Source organism: Lagopus leucura, unplaced genomic scaffold, assembly GCF_019238085.1.
Source record: "Lagopus leucura isolate 7727_CA_CO unplaced genomic scaffold, USGS_WTPT01 Super-Scaffold_100009, whole genome shotgun sequence".
Classification (NCBI taxonomy): Eukaryota; Metazoa; Chordata; class Aves; order Galliformes; family Phasianidae; genus Lagopus; species Lagopus leucura.
Window position 1 is genome coordinate 26,721,861 of NW_024962266.1, and position 21,034 is coordinate 26,742,894.

A 21,034-nucleotide genomic window follows, 5' to 3' on the forward strand; every position below is an offset into this window, starting at 1 on the left:
GAGTGGAAAAATCCTAAGCAGTTGAGCTCTCACCATTCTTTCCCTTTGTAGCTAATCAGCTCCTCAATGGTGAGCCTACAACGATTGTTAGATTAATTTCTTTCCTTGCTGTGAGTTAATTGTCTCCATTTGTACTGCTCAGAGTTCGTGCTGGGGATGTATTTTTGCTTGGCTATATTTAGTTTGATTTCCACCATGATATCAAAATAGAGAAGTTTGGGCTGGCTCTGGTGCTCGGTGGCATTGAAACCCCACAGGTGATTTGCCACATGGGAGCTGCTCCAAGGGCCCCAGCACTGTTTGCATGAGTTTTGCCATATTTTCCATAGTACTTGGGCTGCTGCTCCAGGAGTATATCTCAGGCTGAGCAATCCCTCGGGAGATGGTTTGAGAGGAAAGAAGGAACTCTGTGGCCAAGGAATGAAAACAAACATCCGGAGGCTGTGAGGCTGTGGAGACAGAAGAAGCTAAAAAGTGATTTAATGGAGTGTGTGTGTATGGGTGCAGTGTGCGAGGGGCTCTCTTCCAGGCTCTTCTGCTTTTGGAAGTCTGTCTGTCCATCCCTTTGGCCTGCCAAGGGTAGCAGGAACAACAGCAAGCGCAGGTCAAAGTTTAACTTGGGTTTATTCATATGTGGGGGAGGTAACTGTGTTGGGGGATGGGGTTAAAAAAGGCAGGGGTGAGTGCTTCCACCTAAAGACATGGTGGAAGGAAAGCAAACAAAGCAGACACCAACCATCGGCTGAAAACAAGAGATTTGCTCTTAGCTGGGGTGAGGATGTTGTGCTAAATCCCTGCCCGTGCTCACAGAGTGGTTTGGGCTCCACGCAAACCAGTGGGCTTCATTTTCCCATCAGCTCGAACTTAATTAGAAAAAAAATAAGGGCCGTATGATAATTCTGAGTCCAGGCAAAACAATGTCTGCTGTACTCACATAATTTCCTACAGCATTAATTTTTAATTCTTACATCAGGCCGTGTGAGCAAACATAAATAGGATGTTATACTTTCTGTAATCCATCGGACTTGTGTTTGTTGTTTCCTATACGAACAATTGCTGCCTCCTACTACATCGGGGAGAGCTAATAATAAATATTAGGACACAAATTACAAGTTAAATGCAATACAGATAAGTGCTAAATTAAAAGGGCAGCTCCTGGTGAAGGCCGGAACAGCTCCTTCCCTTTGGCTGCTGTCCCGCTGGGGCTGTGCAGCGAGTGTTAACAGAGGGCAATGCAGAAACTGAATTTGAGCCGTTTGTGGCAATGCAGGTACAGAAGAGGGTTAATGAGAGGAGTGACCCCAGCTTGGTTGCCCTTCTCCCTCTCTGCCTCCTCCATGCTGGGTTCAGTCACCGGAGCCGTGCTGGGCGCTGTGCAGCAGTGCAGCGATGTCCTCATGGGCGCTCCTCTGGGCAATGGCCAGCGCTGTGTCTCCGTCCTGCAGGAGGGACAGGTGGTATTGATGTGAGCAGCACACAGCCTAGCCACGTTCACTGGGCCCAAAGCAGGCAGCCTGGCCTCAATCAGCTCAGCTGCACCACGGCACGTGTGTGCAGCCGGCATCATGCTGTGCAGGGCCTGAGCGCACCTCACCTGGTTTGTCAGCTCCAGCCGGCAGCCAGGCTGGGCCAGCAGCAGCCTGACCATGTTGGTGCTGCCCTGCTGGCAGGCCACCATCAGCGCCGTGCTGCCCTGCTCGTCCTGCAGGTTGACGTCGGCCTGGCAGGCCAGCAGGGCCCGCACCATGGCCTCCCGTTCGTGGCTCACCCCCAGCATCAGGGCCGTCTGCCCTCCCTGCAGAACACGCAGCTCAGGTCAGTCCTTTACAGCGTATCGCCCTCCTGGGCTCTTCAGCACTAACAGCTGGCTGGTTGGATGAGGGCATTGCTATCTCAGGGACAGATGTGTGAATCTACAGCAAAATGGTTGCCCCAACCTCCCCTCCCTGGGCTGCAGATTTGAACTATTTAGCTCAGAAAAAGGATTTTGCAAAACATTCAACCTTCTTCACGTTCCTTAGCTTTCACCCGGCTCTCACCTGGTGCTGCAGGGAGCTGTGGGGTGGGCACTCTGCAGTTGTGCTGGGGTTGCTCTTGTCATTTTTGGGAAACAACAGCTCCCACCCACTGCCTGGTTCGTTCAGCACGAGGCACTGGAATTACATCCCCTGAGATATTCCTGGAGACATGAGGGGAGGTTATTCCCTCATTCTCACAGCCACAGTCTGAACTGGTGCTGCACTCGCTCTGATTTCACCAAACCCTCAATGAAGATCCCGTCTCCTCTTCCAGCCCAGATAGCTGTGGGACTAACAGGAATTTGGCCATTGCGGTTGCACACAGATGGACAACAGGTTGGCCAGATTGGGTCTGGGAACGTTTCTGCCAAACATACATCCCCAAAGGCAGGCTGCCCTTCACCCAACACACCTGAGCGGCTCGCACATTGACGTCCCCCTCCTTCAGCAGCCTCATCACCACAGCCATGTCTTCATCTGTCTCAGCAGCCGCCAGCGGGGTGAGCATCACAGCCGTGTAGCCCGCCTGGTTCGGCAGGTCCAGGCGGCAGAGCCCTGGCAGAGGATGCAGGGGGACAAGCAGGATTCAGGCCAGCAAGAAGGGAAGCCAAGGGAAGGAGAACAAAGAGGTGCAGGGGAAAGGGGAAGGTGGCTGTGGCTGAAAGGCCAGCAGTGCTGCCTGGCTGAGGGGAAGGATCTGACTGAGCAATGAGGAAACTCAGCAGGAGGTCCCACAGTGACACAGGACCGAGCCTTATCTGCATTAAATATCTGTTCATTAATGGCTTTGTGAGCACGGCATTGAACGAGCTTTGGTGCTATATGTTGCTTCATTATAATTCTTGAGGTCAACTCAATTAACTTTGATGACCATAATCAAATTATATCTCCGTAAAAGATACGGTATGACATATGCCCTGGGCAGCCCCCAGGCCTCGAGCTGTTTGTTTTACCTCCTAAAGCGAGGGAGCAGTGGAAAGGTGAAGATCGCCCCGTGGTGGAGCACACCACCGAGTATCTCTACAGTTAATCGCTAAAGTCACGGACACATTTCACAGCAAAAAGCACTTTTTACTCTAGGAGTTCTTCCTCGTGCTGTTCTCGAGTGCTCTATTTGGTTTAATTTCAGCTTGAAGGGCCAGTTTCCAGCTACAAGGATCCCACTGGCAAACGCTCTTCAGAAGCATGCTGCTCCCGTGATCCGGGGCAGGGCAGGCTCCTGGGGCTGCCTGCAAGCGGCAGCAACAATGGCTGCATAGATGTGTATGATAATATGCCATTTTCCTAACATTTAGCAGATTGTCTTGCCCATGAAAAGAGGCCAAAGTGTCCCTATTCTTTCTGAAAGTGCGTGCATTTTTCCCCTCAGTACAATCTCAGCTGAAAGTCCCTTTCTTTGCCGCGTGAGCTGAAAGTTCAATAGTTTAAAATGCAATTTTCCTGTGGTGCTGTGGGGTTTGTTATGCTACCAGGGTTCTGAGCCTCCTGTGCCAAGCCACAGCGTGCCACTGGCTGCTACAAGAAGCTGTGGGAGCCACTGGCTGGGCTGAACAGCACGTGCTCCATCCCAGGGGAACCCCTCATCCACAGTTACCCTGAGCCATTCCCAAACCCTGAACACTAATGAGCCTTAATGCCCTCGATGAGCCTCAGCTGAGACCCTCATGCACGCTATGGGCCTGCAGCTGACCTACGTGGGAGGGTGCTGGTCTCCAGCTCAGCTGTGTCTCCTCAATAGACCTTGGCTCCACACCAGTCTACTGGATGTCAACTACACGACTGCATATTGGTTGTAGCTGGTTCCCAATCCTGTCTCTGTCCCACCTTGCTTTGCTCCCAACTAGACTTCCTGGGAGGGCCTTGGCTCTCATTCACCAATTGCTATATCTGGGACCATTGATGGACCCCATGGCCTGGCTCTGCCCACCAGGGCCCCACCAGGAGAGCAGCTCAAAACAACTTCCACACCCGTACCCAACAAAGCCATTGCTCAGCAAAGAGCTGCTGCTCCTACCTGTGTCCAGCAGGAGCTTTGCAATCGTGAAATTGGAGTGGGAAACGCTGTAGTGAAGAGCCGTGTTGCCATTCCTGTCGGCCATGTTGACCACTGCCTCCAGCAGCTGCGGCTGGATGGTGCCCAGTGCCCGCAGATAGGCCGTGACCAGCTCAGGGCTGGAGGACTTGCGACTCGACACGCGGAACCACTCCTGGCAGACGGTGCTGAGGACGTGCCGCTGTGAACACCAACGTCAGTGTTACCCCTGGGCTGTGGGTGAGCCTGGCACCCTGCCTGCCCTCCTACTGCATGCTGAATCCTCAGTGAGTACCTATCCCTGAGCCAACCTAGCTCTCAAAGGAATTCCTCTCACCCAAATAAAAGCAATGATACACGTGCAAACTGCTCTCCCATCTCAAATCCACAGTAACGACCGGCCCTGCCATTGCTATCCTCCAGCAGCCTCTGGAGCAGCCAGGCTGCAGTTGGTACCTTCCCCCATATAGCATGGACTGTGCTCTTCTTCTCCCCCTGATGTAGCAAAGCACCTCAGGGGAGCATCACCCTAAAAAAAATGCCAAACACCACTAAAGCTCAAAGCAGCCACTAGAGCTGATTAGTCACTTGGAGTCTCTCTGCAACTATATTTGCACTGCCATTTCTCAGAGGGGATGAGCACCTTTGCTTGATGTTCAGATGGAGAAAAATAGGAGAGAAAATGGTGCACAGCATGGATTTGGAAGAGCAGTGCTAAGGTCCCTTTCCAGGAGAGCAGAGGTGTTGTCATCCTGCAAACCTGCTGCTGCCCCAGCGCCTCGTCCTGCACGCTGGCATCCTCCAGCCAGTATTCAGCTTGTGGCTTTGTGACTGCTGATCTAACTGAAGGGGAAAGGAATTTCCTGTGGTAATTTGAATGAGTAAGCAGAAAAAGCTTTCATCTCCTTTTTCCATCTTGTCCCATCTCCTTACCCAGCTGGCCATGGAATGACAGGGCACAGCCTGCAGTGCAACATTACGACAATCAAAGGTAACAGAGAGTGGGAACTGCAGTTGGAATTTGATTGAAAAATATCTGTACCAGATGCTGGTCACTGGTGGTCCTTATTTCAGAGAGGTGCTGGCTGAGCAGCTGGCAGGCAGCGAGGAAATCTTCAGAGGGTTTGCATCTAAAGGGAAAATACTTTGTTAAGTCTATCATGAAGCAGAACTTAAAGTGGCATTGAAGAAGGAGGGATAATGTGCAGCTTAGGTCAGAATACTTTAAATGTTTGTTTGAACGCTTAACTTTATGGATACAAGTTGTCCCACTGACTTGAAACAGATTTTAGGTACACAGCCAAGCACCTTTCTAAGTTCTTAAGTCTAGAGACCCCAATCTGTAGGAACTTCATCTTTTACAAGAATCCCAAAGCTGGAAAAAGAATTTTTATCCCTGAATCTGCAAGGAACTTGACTTAAAAAGTTTACTTGAGGAGAAAGAAATGAGCTAATTCTCACCAAACATGACTCACTCCGCCTTTTCCACCGTCAACTGTGGGGCCTGAATCAATCCCCACTAGATTGTGGAGTAACTCCAAAAATATTTAGCTCTTTAAAGTCTTTTCCAGTGCCTATGGAAGCCAACGACTGCTTTTCCTCTGAGCACACGAAGCGCTGTCCCCAGCCCCTTGGGGGTGACCGAACACAGCGCCGTATGACCTGTGGGTTCAGAAACGTTATGGGAAACACAACTGCTACTTGGTTTCTGGTTACCTGTCGGCCTTGTGCTGAGTGCAAGGTGCTGCTTCTGCCCCAGGTTCCTGCAGGTCATCGTCTTTTCGTGTCTCCTGCAAGGAGGTCCCAAATGAAGCTCCCTCGCTTCCACCTCCACCTTGCTCTTTTGTGGGCTCCAGACCACCAGCTCCTCTCTCTGTGTCACTCTCCACATCCCCATCTGACGGGCTGTCTTCACAACTTGTGTCTTCACTTGAAGTTGTTTCGTAGCTATTTGGGGATACCACATGTTATTCACTCCTTCCCCACCTACAAACGCAAGGCTTGACCAAGACTCATTGAAGACACCTGCTGACTCCAATGGGCCTTGAATGAAGCCCGGAGCGATATGCGAGTTACAAAGGTAGAGCCACAGCCAGACCTAGGGTTAGTCTTTTTTGGCTTCCCAAACCAGCAGGTGCATGATAGAAGCAATCAGTTAGCAGCAGGCAAGGTTACTTCAGGGACTATGTGGACTCTGGCAAGGTAAGACAGGCAGTATGCCAACAAAAGCATGCGTGCAGCTCCAATGGACTTGAGTCCACCATTCAAGCAGCCCTGCTAGAGAGACCTCTTGTGGTTGTCTGAAAGCATTCATATCAAAAGTATCTTCTGTGAGAATGCATTCAGCTGTGACGAACCCAAAACAATTCTGACATTAGCCAGGACTCCTCTGCTTGCTACACACTGTGCCATTTCAGTGGCTGTTAGGAGAAGTGCTACTCAACAGGAGCAAGTAAAGCCATGAGCAGTAGCCACAGAGCTGGAAACTGGGTGGAGAAGCATAGATGAGCAGAAACCGGCATTCAAACTTGCACACTGAGCTTCACGCAGGGAAAGCAAAATGCCTTCTGCCCTCTCCAATACCAAGTATTCCTTGGTAGGACAGGGGCACATGCTGCTCTTAGAAACACATGTAAAGCACATGTTGCTGCAGCCAGTTAGCTAAAATGCCAAACTAAATTAGCTACTAGATACACAGGGAATGGTTATCAGAGCACAACTGACATAGGGGTCTCCTTCCCACCACATTAAGTCCTCATTTACAGAAATGGCCTTTTCTCTGTTCCCGGCCCAACTTTTGTTGGCTGTTGCAGAGGCAACTCAGTGGCAGCGCACCCACCCAGCCACCGCTGGCCTCCTCCAAACCCCACAAAGTTAGTGGGAAGCCTCCCACAGACTCAGCTGGGCTCTGGAGGAAGCCCCAGGAGTTTGGTGTGCACAGAGTATCAGTCCCCAGGGATGTCCCTCACTGCCCTGATGACCCTGATCCCCTGATGACCATCATCCTGGGCCTGTCGGCAGGGTTACTACAGGTTATCAGTGCTGGGTTAAAGAAGGGAGGAAAGAGGCTCCATTTCAAATGGCCTTTTAATCAAAAGGTTTCGAGAGGAAAAGAGGAGAAAAAGAATTTCTTCAGCAATACAGAGGGCATTACACATTAAAGGCAGTTTTATCTTCGTAACGGATGCTTACCCACCATTTACCCCAACAAACTGAAGATTCTTTTTGGTCCCATTGCCTCCTGCATGGGAGCCATAACCTTTCTTTTTCATGATAGATTTAAGACTTGTGGTTGGTGAGGTTTCTAGCAAAATACAAAATAATAGATTAATTAAGCAGATGTGCCATAGTTATCAGTGATCATTCCCAACTTGCAGCAACAAGCTAGAAATCATAACTGTAAGCATCTTTTTACTTCATCTTAAAGGATTCTTTATGCCTTGCAAAAATGCGGATGCACCCAGCCACAGTCTGAACCTGCCGTGCCATCTTTACCATATAGGTCTCAAACGTCTTCAATGGCTGTGAATACAAAATATACAGCTGGGAATTACATATGTACTCTGTGAATACAAGCAGGCCTTACTCTCGTAATAATGTTATAATGTTTTATCTTTTTTTTTTTTTCAGTACTAATATTACAACCTCTCCTATAATACTACACAGATAAATCTTTCCATCAGAGTTTGAATAGCCTCTCTACGTATTGCATGTAAGGGGTCACTTATCTATTTGCAAAGTCCTTCTGACAGTGAACAGGGATTTGGTTTTACATTCTACTATCAGATAGGAGGTTGGTGGCCCTGCATGCAGTAGGAGGGATGGAGCTTGATGATCCTTTAGGTCCCTTCCAACCCAAGCCATTCTATGATTCAATGATTCTCAGCACCATACAATTATTCTAGCTGAACAGCTGTGTGACTGGGGACAGGTCTGTTCCCAACCTGGCTGCTCGGTCAGCTTGAATTGGTTTTGGTTCTTCTGAACTTCATGCTAATTTACCCCAGATGAACATCTGATCCCCATATTCTTTCAAATTAAGACATCCAATTGAGAGGAATAGCAAGCGAGGTTATTTGATGGAATAGCCACAAGTATGGCCAGTTGTGGATATGATCTTGTGTATAACTGAGTCACAGCTTTATCAGCTCTTACACGAGTTTTATTTTATTTTAAGATTGTATAGCTTATGGTGTGTAGAGATCTGCCTTTCTCAAAGACACATTCTGAGGAGGGGCTATTCCCAATCTCTCTGATACTAGCACCCCACTGAGCTCCACCACATTGCACCTGTCCAATACTCCATCAGATGGCAAGAGATTCGGCGGGACATGTTGAAACCTATGCCAATGTTATTTACCCAGCTGCTGATAGTGCGTGTTTGAATTCTCCTTATCTGCTGGCCTCTGCGAAGAGTAGGCAGACAGCAACGAATTTAAGGAATTAACTAATTGGTTCTGGATGGAGCTGAGCTTAGAGGCCGGCTGTTTGATAGCGCTCGCCAGCTCAGGGTAGCCGTGCTCCAAACACATCCACTGCTCCTGCAGCAGCTCCTGGATTTTCTTTACGTATTGGCCTATGGGGTCAACAGCAGGAAAATCTTTGGGGTCAGGGAGAGCTTCCTCTCCCATCCCATCTTCAGTTTTGTCTTCGCCAACGCCTGCCTCGTTTTTGCCTGCACTTGAGCCAGTTCTTTTTGTTCGATAACTTTCCGCAGCCACCGCATGAGCAGCGAGACTCTGGGTGTCACAGCTATTCCTTTGGTTTTGGTTGTCATCACTGAGCTGCTCGTTGATCTTCAGCTCGGTGAAGCCCAGGGCATGAAGGCCAGGCTCCAGGCCAGCTGCAGTCTCTGAGAGCTTGGCAAAGTGTCCGTCTCCACCACCACTGGTGCCAGCATCAGCCCATCCCTGAGCACTGTGCTCCGCTGTCAGCAAGTTTCCATTGTCCGCTCTGCGGATGCCACATCCTATGGATTTAGTGGAAAGTGGGATGTTTACATTGATGCCCTTATCGTGGACTTGCTTGGAGCCATTCACATACGAGAGTTCAGTGTTCACTGCTGCGTCGCTGTACTGCAGAATGCTGCCACGCCGCATGGAAGACACCGCATCCTCCCGCGTGTTCTCCCGGCACAGCTGCTCCTCCAGCTGGGCTTTGGAGCTGGCCAGTAACTGAATGCTCTTCTCCTTTTCCTTTATTTTATGATCCTGCTGCTTCAGCACTGCTCTGATCTGCTCCAGCTCTTCTCTCTTCCTGTCCAGCTGCTCCTCCAGCACAGCAATGTGCTGCTTCAATGCGGCGATCCCACCGGACTCTCCTGCATCTCCTCCTCGCTCCTCCTTCTCTTGGGCACGGGCACACCTGTCCTCACCTTCCTTCAGCACATTCACAGCAATTTCACTTACGCTTCCCCCTGCTTTCCCAAGGTTTGTGCTTTCATCTGCAAGCTGGAGGGTACCTGATGAGGCTGAGACCAGGGTGCTACCATTGGTGGCATCGCTGGCATCACCCTCCTCGCCCCGGCTCTCCACCACCACCTGTAGCTGAACGGCAGAGTGCTGGCCCTGCCACAGGGGCTGTGCCCTCTCCTTGGGGACGTCCCGCACAAGGCTACCTTTCCCTGGTTGCAAGGCCAACTCTGTCCCAGGACTCAACATGGGAGATGGCAGCGAGGCGATGCCGTCGGGTGAACGTGGCATGGGACGGAACGTGCTTTCCGGGCAGCTCCCATTGTCACTGGGCCGGAGGGGACACGGCACACAGCCATCGCCAGCCGGGGCCTGGCCAGGTGGCAGCGCTGCCGGCAGGCTGGATGCCCGCAGCAGCTGCGGCCGCCCCCTCAGCTCATCCTCACAGTGCAGCAGCTCGGCGTGCCGTTGTGTCTCAGCCAGGAGAGCCTTCCTGCGGTAACTGGGCTCCTCGCCGGGCAGCGGGGCCCGTGATATCTCCTCTGCCCCCAGGGACGCCTTGCGCTGTGCACGGTACGTGGCAGCTGGCCAGCCAGGCCCAGCAGAGGCTGCGTAGCTGTGGGAGCCGTTCTCGGGCAGGCTGAAGTTTCGGGGCAGAGTGCTGAATTTGGGCTGCTTGGCTTTGCGGTGGATGTGGACCCTCCTGATGGTGTTCCCTTTCTCAATGTCGTCCACGTACTTGAGGAAGTCCAGGTCCAGGTGGAAGCCGTACGGTGTTTCCAAGGAGTAGGGGAGGCTGCGGGGCTGCTCCCCATCCCCATTGGGCAGGGGTGGCTGGCCGGCTGCTGGAACAACCACAGGGAAAGGAAAAAAGATAGAATGTTGGTAGATCAAAAGCAAACAGAAAAATGAAATGGAGGTTTAGAGCAGGAGGGAAACGTTACCACTTCCTTCATCCGGCCCATTCATTTCCGACCTCAGCCCATCCTTGGCCACAGCTCTAGGGGCAAACCCTAGGCACAGCAGCCTAAGGACCTGCTAATTTAATGAAGACTGGCTGCTTGGCCCAAGGGCCACCACAAGGCCAGGGGGCTGTGCTTCCTCATTGTAATGCTCATGGAGATGATGCACCTCCAAGTTCAGACCTGATTCTCCAGAGGTGAATTGCGGAAGCGCTGCACTGAGGAAGCCCAAAATTGCCTGAGATCATGGGAATGATCAAGTGAAAACACCCTGCTGGGAAGGCAGGTGTGAAGGCAGAGCCAGGAGCAGAGCAGGAGCAGGGAGGGTAAATCTGTGCAGGGCTCCAAGAACTGCACACAGGCTTTGCTGTGGTTTAGGTAATGCACAGATGATGCAATTTGGTCTCCTTGTTGTAGAAGAATGTATCTACAGAAAATGGTTAATTTACTGTTTTTCTGGTAAGGAAATGACTTCAGGGCTTATATGGTTTACTTTATTTTTTCAAGAAATAAATGAGCAAAGAACCATCCATACCATCTGTCTTCTCCATGGTGTGCTCTGCTCAGACTGTCAGTGTCCCATCCTCTGACACACTGGGGCAGATGAGCCACTCTTGGAAAAAAAGAAACAAATACCTTTAATTTAAAAATACCCCATGATCTGAACCAAGTCCATCTGAAAGGCTCCCACACCTCCACAGGACCCCTCGCTTCCCACATTCTACAGCCTGGCTGGGCTGCTCAGCGCTTCTAGGCATGCTGGAATCAGTGGCTCCTTCACCAGCAGGAACAGCCAGCTCCCAGGTAGCTCGTTCTCATGGAACATCTCAGCACTACAGCTGGGTTTGGCTGCAAAAGTGGGGTTTTCTGTTAAGATTTTCCTTCAAGTTTCTGATGTGGTTCCTGGCCACATCTCACAGCAGCTCAAAGTCTTATCCTCCAAGCTGATCCCTGAGCTACAACAGGTTTTCAAGGCAGGCACACGCAGCACGGTCTGTACCAGGCCTGCCCAGCTGCTGGGAAGGACACTGGGACTCTTCGTTTCAGAACCCTGCTCACATTTACCTAATTGATCAAACTGTCAGGGTCTGACTTCATTTGCTGCTTTTAATATTTTGCCTTCATAAGAGCTTTAGCACTTGGCTGAACTTCCAGAGCTCCCCTTCCAGGGCTGCAGCCCACCTTTGCCCCTCGCTTCTCCCAACGCCATTCTTATCTAACACTGGTCGTGCTGCTCTCCGTTTTCAGTTCTGCAGCATCCCCAGCAGAACTGTCCCAGAGACCACTTGCTCGTTCTCAGGCTCAGAAGAAGCTCTGCTCTCTGCTTTTCTCTGCTCTGCATCTTCTAAATTCTCTTTCTTATTTTTGCTTTTTGTATCTCCACTTTCTTCATACGGACATGGCAAGATAAATGGATCCACAGTACAGATAAGGATATATGGAATAGAGAGGTGCTGCTGCTGTTCCCTTCTAGAAGCGCAACATTTTTAAATGACATATTAACTACAACAAAGACCAGAGGGAAAACGCAGTCACATCCTGCTGTATTGTTACCAAGGGATGAATGCTTTGAGGGATCAAAACCTTTTGAAGAAACAATTAGTTTCTTTATTAGGGCAAACAAGTTCATTGCCAGTTTATAGCCGGCTTGTAGGGCCACCACTGCAGAGAACATCAGTGCTCCCAACACCTCTGGGCTGGCACCTCCTCCAGCTCAGCCTGCTGCAGTACTTTGGCCAAATTAACCACACTTTCACTATAGAAGGCAATTCTGTTTCCTTCTGCCAACAAACAGCATGTGCCAAAATGAACACTAACCTCTCCCTCAAATGTTTTTTTTTTTTTATTTTCCAATTACAGCCAATTATAGAGCAATTATGAATCCCAGCTACAGTCCGACCAGTTACATTTCACTCTTCTAAGTCATTTATTTGAAGGGAGGGAAAAAAGAAAGCCAGGCAATAGGATGTTTTTTAATATCTAGATAATTACACTTAATTGGTTCGTTCATGAGCTGGCTGGGTCCCAACTCTGCAGTCCAAACTGATGCTGTCACTTTTCCCTTTCGACCAACCTCCTCCAGAATCGCCTCGTGCACAGCAGTGTCCTCAAGCATGGTGATGTCCTCACACACAGCAATGCTTCGTGCACAGCCTGCCCTCACCTCCCAGCCCTGAGAACCCCTGCTCAAGGCTTGACGGAGGACAGCACTTTCTGGTAAGTCTCTGTCCTGCAGGCCCCACTGTGCTGAGCAGGGCTGTGTTTTGTATGTCCTGCCCCTTCCCATGCTGCATAACCCAAAGGACACCAGCATTAACACACGCTGCAGTGCTGAATTTTAGCTTTTAGGGGAGGATCAGTGCAGGTCTGAGCAGCATTTCTGTTCTCAAGTCAGCCATAAATATATATACAGAAAGGGAAATCGGGGAGGCAAATAAGCAGGAAGGCAGCAGCACAGACCGAAGGCACCTAATTGCCTGCCCCTCAAAGTGCCCAGTGCTGCCTCATGGCCATGCCTGGTATTGTTTCTTTAACCCTTCCCTCCCTTCCCCTGTTTCTTGCTGCTCCCTCCCTCACTCCCCTCAGCAGCAGAGCCAAGAGCAACAGATTTTCAAAGCAAATAACCGAGATAGAAGACACGGGTTTCTTTCCCTGCAAGCATCTTGCTGGTGACTTTGAATTAACAGCATTTAACCCTGTGACAGCACCCAAGCAGATAACTCACCCCGCGGAGCAGCGCAGTATCGCAATCTCATTAGCTACAACACCACATCTTTTTCAGCTCTGTCATTTTCCTCCTGCACTGCAGCAACACGCTGGCACCTCATTGCAGAAGGACAACCAACACCAGGACAGCAGCTGTCCCACTACTTCTCATACCTCCTGCAGAGCCCAGGATGCCTCCCAGCCCCCAGCCTGCTGCTGGGACATTGGTCAGCACCCCAGCGACCTTGCTGGAAAAGCAAACACAAGTTTATGATAAGGAGCACGAAAGAGGGATTCATTTTCCAGCAAATCAAAGCATCGATCTCCTGTGACCTTCCCGAGGACAGCCCGAGCCTGCTGCATGCAATGAGCCACTCTTCACAGCACGTCTCTCTTTCGCACAAAAACACCTAGTGCTGCTCAAGGGCTGTCCCCTCTATCAGAGACATTATTTAAGAGACGGTCAATGATTAACACCACAGTTCCTGTTATACCTGGTGCTGCTTGCCGTGCCCCGGCTGGCTCCCTGCACGTTGCACCTCGCAGGCTGAGCACATCCATCAGCTACTGTGCCTGGCGCCTGGCGGGGACACACCAGCAGCTGCCTCAATTAAGAGGCAGCATCCTCATTAGCAGCCGCAGAAGGTCTCTGCATTAAGGATGAATCCTGCTGCAGCCCTGCAGGGCCGGGGCCGGGGACAAGGATAGGGACAGCCCAGTGCTGCCAGACACCCCAGTGACCCCAGCCCAATGATCTTGGCATTCGAGCCTGGCAGCTCCCCTATGCTTGCAATTCACAGCCGCTGGGGCTCTGCAGGGTTGTGCAGAATTGCTGACACCCCCAGGCTTGCAACAGGAAACAACCCTCAGCCTCAGCCCTGAACTTTCCAAAACTTGGCACTTCCCAAGGCAAAGTGCCCACACTCTCACACAGCCCACATTTGGGGATGGGCTTTCAGCAAGGACCCACGGCACAGAGTGGGGCCAGCACTGCTCCTCACCAACAGCACAATCCCAATGATTGTGTCAGTCGGGAAGAAACACATGGAGCCACTTAATGTCTGCAAAACAGAGCCGCAGGCACTCCGTCAGGCTCATTTTGCTTACATGACTGCAACATGGGACTTTAGCAGATGCAGCTTCAAGAAAAGCAGAAGGGTTTTGCCTCTGCAGGAAGCAGGCAGCCTGGAAACGGGCAGAACGGAAGCAGTGCTCCTGTGAGTGCTCCCCAGGGCCGGGGTCACTGCGAACTTGAACAGCAAGGGATGAGCCCTGCTGTCCTGCAGCATGGCTCTGCTCTCCCCACAGCTCCTGCGGTCAGGGCTCTGAGCAATCCTCAGAGCTTGTTCACTGCTCACTTTAACTCTTTTGGGTCAGATTTTCATATTTTAGCTACTCTTGCACCTTGCATCTTTTTTGAGCAAATTCGTTGGGGTTTGTTGATTGTTCTCTGTACGGAGCAGCATGATGTAAAACCCGATACGTTTCTGTACGGCACTGATTTTAAAGTGAGCCTCAAGGAATTCTTTCCTTCTTCCCATAGGAAAGGCCTCGCAGGAAGCTTTTACTTGGAGTATTTCCTTATTGCAGTTACACGCATCACACCTACAGCCCGGGCCAGATGGAATCCCCATGGGACTGAAGGTCTTCAGTTCTGCATTCCGGTGGAGTCAATGAATGAATGGAGTCGAAACACATCAACTGGGCTGGTGCTTCATGGAATCACAGAATCACCGGGGTTGGAAAAGCCCTCTAAGCTCTCCCCAAGCCCAACCCCAGTCCACCCCTACCATGTCCACTGCCCATGTCCCTCAGTGTCACATCCGCACAGCTCTGAAACACCTCCAGGGACAGTGACTCAATCACTTCCCTGCTCAACGCCTGACCGCTCTTGATGGATCTAAGACAGCAAAGGTGCAATGGACGAGCTGGGTGCCCAGACCTGGATCCTCGTGTGCTGCATCCCACTGAGCAGGAGGAGGGCACACATTTCCCGCAGCTGATGGCTCCGGATGGTCCTGCCAGAGTGCTGCACACTGGGGACACGGTCAGCTCATACCTTGTGCCATGGAGGACAGAAGTCCTGGCTGAGAGCTGCTTGCTGTCACACAAAGGCTGCCTCCACAGATGATAGGAACCAGATGGTGCCAAGCAGCTCCAAGCCACCGCCTTGTCCTTCCCCATCCCTACCGGTTCTACCTCACAGAAAGAATCCCATCCCCTCCTCAGTGCTGGTGGGGCTGATGGGCACAAAGCAGCAGAGCAGGAGCCCTGCGCTCGTCCTCAGCATGCGCGGTACCCAAAGGGTTACGGCAGCGTTCCATCCAGCGGCCTGCAGACTTGCACAACGCCCGCGCTCAAACACATGAACACAGCCTCTTGGGAACAGTTGTTGTTGGGCTTTTCAACGTGTTTTCACTGCAAAGGAAGAAAACCAGTGCGCTGCTGGAAGGAGCTTCCTTCCAGGAGGAGGAGAAAAAGAAGTTTGAAAACTTCTCGGTCCTGAGGGTTGGCTGCTGATCCTAGAAACCTGCATGTCCCAAAGCAGCAGTGCTGCAAAGAGTATCACGGCCAGGGTCTGCGCCAGGAGCCTCTCCAGGCACCCCGTCAGACGGCGGATACCGATTTTATTAAAGCTGCTTATTGCTGTTTAATAAATGCAATGAGCTCCCTGCCAGCGTGTCCATTAGGGACAGTTCAGGACGAGACGGGGAGGTATCGGATGTCCCAGCTGTGCCTCTTTTATGGCTCACCGGCACAGGAAAATGCTCACATTCATCCCTTGCATTGATAACCTCTGTTGAGCTGACCTTCAGCTCATTCCAGCTACAGTCCTAAAAAACCTCGGGTGATGCTCATGATTTTATCACATTCCTTGAAACCTGTGGTTTTCCCTGAAGTCTCCTTTCCCAGAGCCAGGTGATCCAAACGTCAATTGAAACCACGAATCCAAAGCACTCCAATGTCAGAAAGCAGACAGAGGTCAGAAGCGCCTCTCTTCTGGCATTCTAATCACTCTGATTCTATTGTGGCGCCAGGAGTTGGACTCAATGATCCTTTCCAACTCGGGGTATTCTATGATTCTATGATTTACTCTTTTTGCTTCAATGCCTTTGTTTTGGGGGCTTCTGGCCCCATTCAAGCTCTGCTTTCCATCTTCTCACCCTAGGGCAAGCCAAGACCATCCATGTGGTCAAAAAGCTGGTAGCAATTTCAGGACAGCAGGGCTGCCCTCAGCACGGCCTGGGTTTGGGGCACCCTTGGCTTACTTTCCATGGATGAGCCTTAGCTTAGGCACAAGCCAGGGTGGAAAAATCTTTGGTTCCTAATGAAAACCAAAGGGTCCTTTGGGTGTTTTGGAAGCTGGGTGTGGAGGTGACCCACCCAGCCCAGGTTTTGGAAGAGGCATTCCTGCCTCACCCTTCATCAGCCACTTGCTGTGCGGAACTCAGTGCTGGGGTGGGGGAAAGGATGGAGGAGGGTAAGAAGGGGTCTTGTGCAAAAAGTGCCTGCTCAGGGATGAAACCCAGAGTCTGTGGGACTGGAAAAACCCATAGCAACGTACAAAGCTTCCTATGCTCATCAGCCTTGAGGGACAGGGGCCTGGATGTGCCATCTCCCACCCTTCCCAGTGCCACCTCCCTGCAGGCAGCAGCCAACGAGGGCTCCCCACATTGTCTTACCAAGCCCCCACTGCACGCTGCCACTCTCTGAGGCCCACATTCAGCAGACGAACAGGCTGAAGTTCCAGATTTAAAACAAACTAATCCAAAGGACTGGAGCCACTCTGTTTCACATTACTGACTCCACCAACCCATTCATTTTGGCAGTATATTATCATAATAACCACAGTAACTCCGTCCGGCTTCGTTTTCATGTGAAACCTCAGATGCGTAGGACTCGCAGCCTCCGGAATCATCAATTCCACTGAGGCCTAAAATAAATACGGGCTAAGAAGGAGCTCTCTGCATCTGGTTTCTCCCCACGGCTTTGTCACAGAGATGGCTGCGTGTGAAAGCTGGAGCTGAACTTTCTCGCTCCCGCGCCCCAGCCAGGGTCACCGATTCCCTGGGACTGGACAAAACCCAAATCTTGTGGGACAAAACCTTCATCACACAAGTCCTGTTACATGCACCAGGGTGGGAGAGTGGGATCCTACGGGATCCATACGGTCTGTACCAGAGAGCCCTGCTTCTCCCCAGCACCGGGATCCGTCTCTGCTGTTCACAAGTGATTTGGGAATTCTCAGACTGGGAAAGGAGGGGGCCCATGTAAGCACAGCACCAGGATCCCGTACTTTCATATTCCAGTTTTGGGGTGATTTTGACAAAGCTGCCACCTCATCACTCCTCAGTCACAAAAAAAGAAACACTTCTTGAGGCACCATGTCCCATAGCTCACAGTTACGCCTCCAGAAATGAGATGAATGAGACAACCCCACTCAGGACAGTCCTAGGAAAGGGGACCATTGCGCCCAGGGCAGCCACCTTCCCACCTTGAGCCTACTGCATTGCACTGGAAGTCAATCACCAGCTTTCTGCCATCACCCAATGCCTCTGCCACATACTTGGGACACAGAACTCAGTGCTCTGACCATGCTGTGGCACCACAGCATTCAGTCTGAGCAAGCCGCAAATCATAGAACCATACTGTCATTAAGGTTGGAAGAGACATCCAAGACCATCAAGTCCACCCCCAGCCCACCTCCACCATGCTCACTGACCGTATCCTTCACTGCCACATCCCCCCGGCCCAGGAACACCTCCAGGGATGGTAACTCCACCACCTCCCTGCTCAGCCTGTGCCAGTTCATTACCGTGCTTTTGGAGAAAAACATTTCTCCCCATTTCCAATCTGAAGCTCCATCAGTGCAACATGAGGCCATCACTTCTCGTCCTATAGCTGTTACCTGGGAGCAGAGATGGACCCCACCTCGCTAAACCCTCCTTTCAGGGATTTGTAGGGAGCGCTCAATTCTGTCTGTATGGGGTACTGCACCTACGGGCCCTACGAGACTCGGGGGGTAAGGGAGAGCGAGCTCGGCAGGGCACTCTGAGCGACGGCGAGGAGAGTTTCTGTGGGAACGGAGAGAGGCCGCCGTTCCGGCTGGGTTGGGGCTCGCAAAACCGCAGCGGGGCGGCTGGGGAGGGCTGTGCCGCCCGCAGCTCCGCTCTCATGCAGTGACGCTCGGGGTCCCGCCTGCTCCCGGAGCCCCCTCGCCGCTCCCCAGCACCCATCCCGGCCGGACACCCCCAAGGACACTCCCGGAGCATCCCCCAGCTCTCTCTCACGCACCCCCGCAGCATCCCCCAGCACTGAGCCGGCATCCCCCCAGCGCCCCTCGGAGCATCCTCCGGCGCGCCCCAAAAGTCCCCCCCGCTCTCCGCCGCTCCCCGACCACCCCCGGACTCCCCGTTCTCGGCACCCCCGATACCCCTCCCGGCCCTACCTGGCACGGCGGTGCCGCGGCCCCGCTGCCTCCTGCGGCCGGGCCCGGGGAAGCGGCGGGGCCGGGGCTGGGGCGGGCCGGGGCGGGCTGGGGGCGGGCCGGGCACCGCGATCCGCCGGGAGGGGGTCGGGGCAGGGAGCCGGAGGGAGCGGCTGCTGCGGGAGGGGTGAAAGGCACTTCTCTGTTGTTGTTTTTCTTCTTTTCTTATTGCGCTGGGTTCCTTTTTTCCTCTTTTTTTTTCCCTTTTTTCTTTTTTTTTTTCTTCTTTTCTTTTCTAAACATTTTATTCATACTTTTCTAACCCGGCAACTCATCCCGTTTGCACAGATGCAGATAAAGGGGAACTGTGGGGCTGCAGGATTTGTGCTGCCCAACCCGCTTCCAATCGCACCCACACCTCAGTGGGATAACACGGCACACGCACCGCAAATGCACGCAGAGTTTGGGGTGCTGAGCTTCTTCACACATGATTTCCACGTTCCTCATGTGGCAGCACATGGCTGAGATGGCATTGCCTGTTCAGGGATAGGAGAAAGCAGTAGGATGCGCTGCGGTGAGCGGTCCCCAGCCCTCCGGCTGAGCTGCGATGGGAGCACGGTGCTTTTGCGGCACTCGGGGCACCTACAGGAAGCGCTTTGTGGTTGCTGACATTCAGCTGAACTTGAGCTTTGGTCTGATTTCCCCGGGGCTGAGATTAAAGTACTGAAAAATGAAAGCCGTGGGGGTGGCTGGGGGAAGGAGCAAAGCAATGCACAGCTTCATGCACTTCTGTGAGCGTGTCCTGCAGAGCAAGCGGGTCGGAGCACGTACCAAACAAAAGGGTTTTGAGCAAACCAAATACAAATCAGTTCCCTCATTTGATCCCTTGGGTTTTACTTGCTCGATATTTTGAAAACAAAGAACCTATGAAATGTATGCAACCAAAAATGAGAAATGAGAACACATAAAACTTCTGTGATCCCTCTTTACCCAGGGGAACAGCAGCATTTCAAGCAAACAGGGATACATCGGGAGGACAAATCCACTCCCCGAATCAGGAGGGTCTGAGTCACGGCTGGGGGCAGGAGGCAGCCCTGGCCCCAGATCCCACCCCAGTTCCACATCCCTTCCTGGCCCCAAACCACATCCCAGTCCCACATCCCATGCTCAGTCCCTCATCCCAAGCCCATCCCACACCACGTCCCCACGCTCCCCTGCCCAGCTCGGGCTTGGCGGGTCCGCTTGTTCTTAGGAGAGGTCATGACTCATTAAGGGCTTTTGGAATGTTTATCTATCAATGCCACAGGCACTTCGAGTTACTTCTGAAGCCAGACAAGGAGCTCAGAGAGTTTCTTCCCACTGCAGAAATTGCTGGGTGAAATTCCACTGCCAGAGGTCGGGTCGGCCCCACTGCCCAAGACCCTGTGGTCACACATTCAAAGGTTAACCTGGGAGGGGAGAAACACCACCAACAAAAATTTGGCTCCCTACAGTCTTTGAAGCCCTGGTCTAGTTCTAGCAATGTGTTTTTTAAGGCCAGGACCGGCCCATCCCTGTTGACTGTAACCCCCATGGGTGGGGAGAGACCAGGGCAGGGGCAGGAGGAGCAGTGAGCAGAGGTGGGGAAGCACTGGGTGAGCTCCAGGCTGCTTAATAGCTTACGGATGCTCACAGCTGTTTTTCCATGTGAGCAACGCTAACAGCCACAACCCAAGGTGGTGCGTGCCATGCAGAAACTGCAGAACGTCACCCATCTGAAAGCAGTGCCTGCCAGCTCCCCTTAAACAGGCGGCAATTTGGATGCTAAAGAAGAGGTTCCTGGGGAAACTGGAGTAATGCCCCCAGAAGACCTTGCCCTCACTTTGCAATGGCTTTTCCAAACTGCAGAGGGACAGGAGCTGGATGAGGCTCCTGCCCCATCTGCCTTCTGCTGGGAGGAAGAGCTTTTCCCCTTCACCTCAGGGGGGTTCAGGTTGGACGGAAGGAGTGGTGATGTGTTGGCACAGGCTGCCCAGGAGGTGGGGGAGTCACCAGCACGGGGAGTGTGGAGATGCGGCACTGAGGGACGTGGTCAGTGGGCATGGTGGGGTGGGCTGGGGTTGGACTAGGTGGCCTTGGAGGTCTTTTCCAACCTCAATGATTCTATGACCGTCATCTGTAATGAATTGTGCAGGGGTTGATGCGACTGAGTCCTCCTTGAACAGCAGAACAAAATCACCACTGTTCCATAGTATGTTGTGCTCGTGCCAGCATCCATTTCTGTAGTGTCTCTGCAGGCTGCTCCCCCTCCTCTGTGTGCACAAATCTGCCTTTTATGGTCTGCAAATGCAGAAATCATGCCCCGTCCACGCTCACTCGTTTGCTGTTACGGCCTTTCACAGCCACCTCTTGGTTGATGGGGGAGAAGGGGCAACGAGCTCTCATACAAAGCATCGTGGTGCTACAGGGACACCCACAATAACCCAGAGGCTCAGTGT

The 21,034-nt window shown here is 52.1% G+C and overlaps 1 protein-coding gene across 4 annotated transcripts; it reads right to left on the bottom strand.

Moving 5' to 3' along the window:
- Positions 1 to 605: 605 nt before the first annotated feature.
- On the bottom strand, positions 606 to 18,642 carry KANK4 (KN motif and ankyrin repeat domains 4). Of its 4 annotated transcripts, none has more exons than XM_042873698.1 (10): positions 18,579 to 18,642; positions 10,959 to 11,036; positions 8,411 to 10,303; positions 7,243 to 7,354; positions 5,767 to 5,997; positions 5,093 to 5,180; positions 4,033 to 4,252; positions 2,431 to 2,573; positions 1,595 to 1,795; positions 606 to 1,439 (listed from the first exon to the last, which is right to left on the bottom strand). In XM_042873698.1, exons 2-10 carry the CDS (start codon positions 10,972 to 10,974, stop codon positions 1,347 to 1,349), a joined length of 2,997 nt encoding a protein of 998 aa, XP_042729632.1. In that variant the 5' UTR covers positions 10,975 to 11,036; positions 18,579 to 18,642; the 3' UTR covers positions 606 to 1,346. The 4 variants fall into 4 exon arrangements, with proteins under 4 accessions (XP_042729632.1, XP_042729630.1, XP_042729631.1 ...); XM_042873696.1 differs by having other exon boundaries at positions 8,411 to 10,306; XM_042873697.1 differs by lacking the exon at positions 18,579 to 18,642 and adding an exon at positions 13,149 to 13,389 and having other exon boundaries at positions 8,411 to 10,306.
- Between the last annotated feature and the right edge of the window lie 2,392 nt (positions 18,643 to 21,034).